At 38.1% G+C, this 3,697-nt stretch overlaps 1 protein-coding gene across 1 annotated transcript in view; it reads left to right on the forward strand.

Annotated features, from left to right (window-relative positions):
- LOC107755882 (histone-lysine N-methyltransferase 2E-like) overlaps nucleotides 1-3,697 on the forward strand; it is a gene marked incomplete at its 3' end in the record, with an annotated part of 36,362 nt that overhangs the window by 11,324 nt on the left and 21,341 nt on the right. Inside the window, exon 2 of the mRNA XM_016572842.1 lies at nucleotides 2,738-2,922. Within this exon, the coding sequence (XP_016428328.1) occupies nucleotides 2,852-2,922 (71 nt within the window). The remainder of the gene's footprint in view (nucleotides 1-2,737; nucleotides 2,923-3,697) is intronic.

Raw genomic sequence — 3,697 nt, forward strand, 5'->3', positions numbered from 1 at the left:
AGCTTTTCAAAGAGAAAGGAAAAATTGAAATCGCATCATATGACCCCTTTAATTTTTTGCATATGTCACACTTGAATGATTCAGATTCAAACAAATTTTAATATTACACAAAGATAACCAGAGTAAATACAAAGTGAAGTTGAAATAATGATTTCATTTCATTAAGGGAAAAAGCTGTCCAAACCTGCCTGACCCTACGTGAAAAAGTAATTGCTCCCTAAATCTAATAACTGGTTGTACAAGATGTTACAGGACACACCTTCCAAAAACTTCAACTTTTATCGCATCAGTCCACAGAATATTTGCCCAAAAGTCTTCGGGGTAATCAGGATATTTTTTGGCGAATGTGAGATGAGCCTTTGTGTTCTTTTTAGTCAGTTGTGGCTTTTGCCTTGGAACTCTCCCATGGATGCCGTTTTTGCCCAGTCTCTTTTTTTATTGTTGAATCATGAACACTGACCTTAATTGAGGCAAGTGAGGCCTGCAGTTCTTTAGATTTTGTAGTTAATGCTGCTCAATGTGAAAGCCCGCAGGTGATGGAGATTTACCGCTGATTACAGAACCGGCTTTCTGACAAGATGCGCATTAAATATCGCATGCGATTTATCGTGCAGCCCTAATGTCAACTATTTTGTTTCTCATCTGTTCTGGAATCTCTTTAGATTGCGGCATGATGTGTTGCTCTTTAAGCATGCTTAACTTTGTCAGACAGGTTCTATTTAAGTGATTTCTTGATTCAACAGGTCTGGCAGTAATCAGGCCTGTGTTTTATTATTATTTTGTTATTAATATAATTGATGGGCAGTTTTTTTATTTTTTCCCCCCTGAAGGCGAAGTCGCTAGCACAATGCTAGTATTCCTCTATCCTGTTTTCTGTTTTGTAGCTGAACAGTCTTGCCAAAATCTAGGTTTCATCTGTAGACTGTATGTCCCAGCATCTGGCCCCTCCTCTAATCCCACTTATCACCACAACAGACACACACACTTTAATTCCTTTGTCGCCACGCTGTTTGTTGTTCCAGGGGAAGTATGTCAGTGTGACATATTTAGCCCCTATGACCAGGATTAAAACGTTATTTCAAGGGAAACCCCCGATTGGCTATTGCAGCTGCCTTTTGCTGTCCGTCAATGCCAGTTCCCTCCTTTATCCACAGAGCTGCTTCTCTTCGTCTCCATCTGCCCGACACATACAAAGCTTAATCATTCATCTTTCCATCCGTCGTTTTTGTTTTTGCCTCCGCCATTTGCACACATTAAATCCTCTTGCAAGCAATGCAGCAACCACACGTCTCTGTGCACGCTCAGGATGAGTGGACATTTATGGATGAGAGCGGAAAATATAAAAGGCCGCCTCCATGTTGTATTTCCTCTCTCTTTCTCTTCCTCCTTCACTTCCAAGCATGCAACTGCGCCCCCTTGAGTCAATGCGGAGTCACTTCACCCTGTTTGTTGTTTCTGCAAAGGTCGAGCACTGTTATTGGACGCAGTTTTGCCACACAATCTTCACTTCCCCTCCCATGTCTTACAATGGACATGTTCAAACACTGATTTTTTTTTTCTTTTTCTTTTAGGGCTAGGGAAACTTTACCTAAACTAACGTGTTGAAGCACAAACCGATTTTTAGTAGTTTATCTATTAGAACTTTAAGTAACAAGTTATTTTCTATAGTTTTTCTGTTGATGTCTGCACAAATAATATTAGCTTTCAGGGCCAACCATGGCCTCATATTTGTTCTATGAATCATAGTTACTCTTTGAAAGGAGTCATATCCTGTTTACAATACTAGCTGTAATGACCCAGGTTTCGTAATATGTGCTCTGTAATAGGGCTGTCAAAAAAAATTCGAATTTCGAATATTCGTCAAATTTAAGATAAAAATCCACATTCGAATGCAAAAACGTTGCATTCGAATGCAAAAACGTTGCATTAGAATTTTAGGTGTGCGTCAGGCAGCCTTATCAGTGGTGCACGAGATGCGATGACGATGTAAGTGTCAATGCATTTTAATGCTTTTTTTAGCCTATCCAGTTGAACCTACTAGATGCGGTGCTGCTACGTTGTTCATTCAAAATATTGCAGAAAAAGAGAACAATCAATGTGGAGATGATGTTGTTTACGTCAAAACCGAAACCAGGCCGTTCACACATAACGCATATCACATTTTCTAGAGGGACATCTTTCACAGTTGCACTCGCGTCTCGCACAAGAGAGCCGCATGTTTAGAAAGCTAATTAAAATTAATGTAAGTTCAACTTTAAAAAAAACATGTCTCAAGACTTTATGGTGGTTTTCCCCATCCCACTGCATCTCAAGTTTTTAAATGAAGAAAGTACTCTTTGTGATTGGTTTTCGGTCCTTTGTATTAAACTATACATACATGACATTATGCACTTTTTTCAAAGATAGTCGTGTTATTTTATTATGCTTTGAAGAAACGTGCATAATATTTTGTTCGATGCTCACTCTTGTGGCCTCAGGAGAGAAACCAAAAGCTTTTTTTCCCCCTAACTGAAATTATGCCTTTTAAATTCGAATAGAATTCAAATATTGATAATATTTAAGTTAAAAATTCTAATTTAGTTTTTCAGCCATTTTGACAACCCTACTATGTAGTGTCTATGAATGTGCCCCCGTCACATTTTTATAGCTCTGTTTGTGTTATATCTTGAGTCTGGTGTAAAGTTGATTGTCAAACACTAACAGTGATATTTCTCTCTTTCTCTCTGTGGTTTTGCAGGCCTTGTGGATGCACTTAGATGTGTGCAATGAGTGCTGTGGCTGACATGCCTCAGTGTTTTGGATTGCTGTGCTCTGGACTCCGTAGGACAAGAGACTCCCAGCACAGAACGTCATGAGCGTAGTCATCCCAGTAGGGGTGGACACGGCCAACACCTCATACCTGGACATGGCTGCAGGCTCAGAGTGAGTTTCTCCGTTTCTGTCGTTGTCCTTTCATATTGACTCATCACTACCTTTTGTTTCATTTTGTTCGTTTTCTGGTTGCATCAGCAGAGAGAAACGCATCTGTAGTCAGATTTTTCCACCAACCGCTTCCGTTCTCTCATCTATCTGCTTCTTTCTCATCAGAAACTTGCTCTGCTGCTGTTGCTTCAACAAAAACAAAAAAATATTTTTCTATAGAACATAAGTTATGTAGCTTTTCCAAACAATGGAAGTGAATGAGGACTGGAGCTGTCAAGCTCAAATTGACAATAAAACACCATAAAAGTGATCTGTATGACTTGTGCACCAGCAAGTCTTCTGAAAGCATGTATTGCTTTGTGTGAGGAATTGAAAATTTAAAGAGTTATAAGTTTTGTATGCATTTTGTAAGGAAAAAAAATTACACGTATATAGAGAGATAGATAGATACATATTTACATTTACATTTAGTCATTTAGCATATGCTTTTATCCAAAGCGACTTACAAAAGCAGACAATAGAAGCAATCAAAACCAACAAAAGAGCAATAATGTAAGTGCTGTGACAAGTCTCAGTTAGCCTAAAGCAGTACACATAGCAAGTTTTTTTTATATATATAATAAATAAAAAGAAAGCAAGTAGATAGAATAGAAAAAGAATAGGGAACGCTAATGTTAGAGGGTCTTTTTGTAATAAAATAAAACCATTCAAAAGAATAGATACTGCTAATGTCAGAGGCTCTTTTTTTCTTTAAAAAAAAAAAAAAAAAGTCGTT

The sequence above is a fragment of the Sinocyclocheilus rhinocerous genome, unplaced genomic scaffold (assembly GCF_001515625.1).
Source record: "Sinocyclocheilus rhinocerous isolate Xijiao unplaced genomic scaffold, SAMN03320098_v1.1 scaffold412, whole genome shotgun sequence".
Taxonomy (NCBI): domain Eukaryota; kingdom Metazoa; phylum Chordata; class Actinopteri; order Cypriniformes; family Cyprinidae; genus Sinocyclocheilus; species Sinocyclocheilus rhinocerous.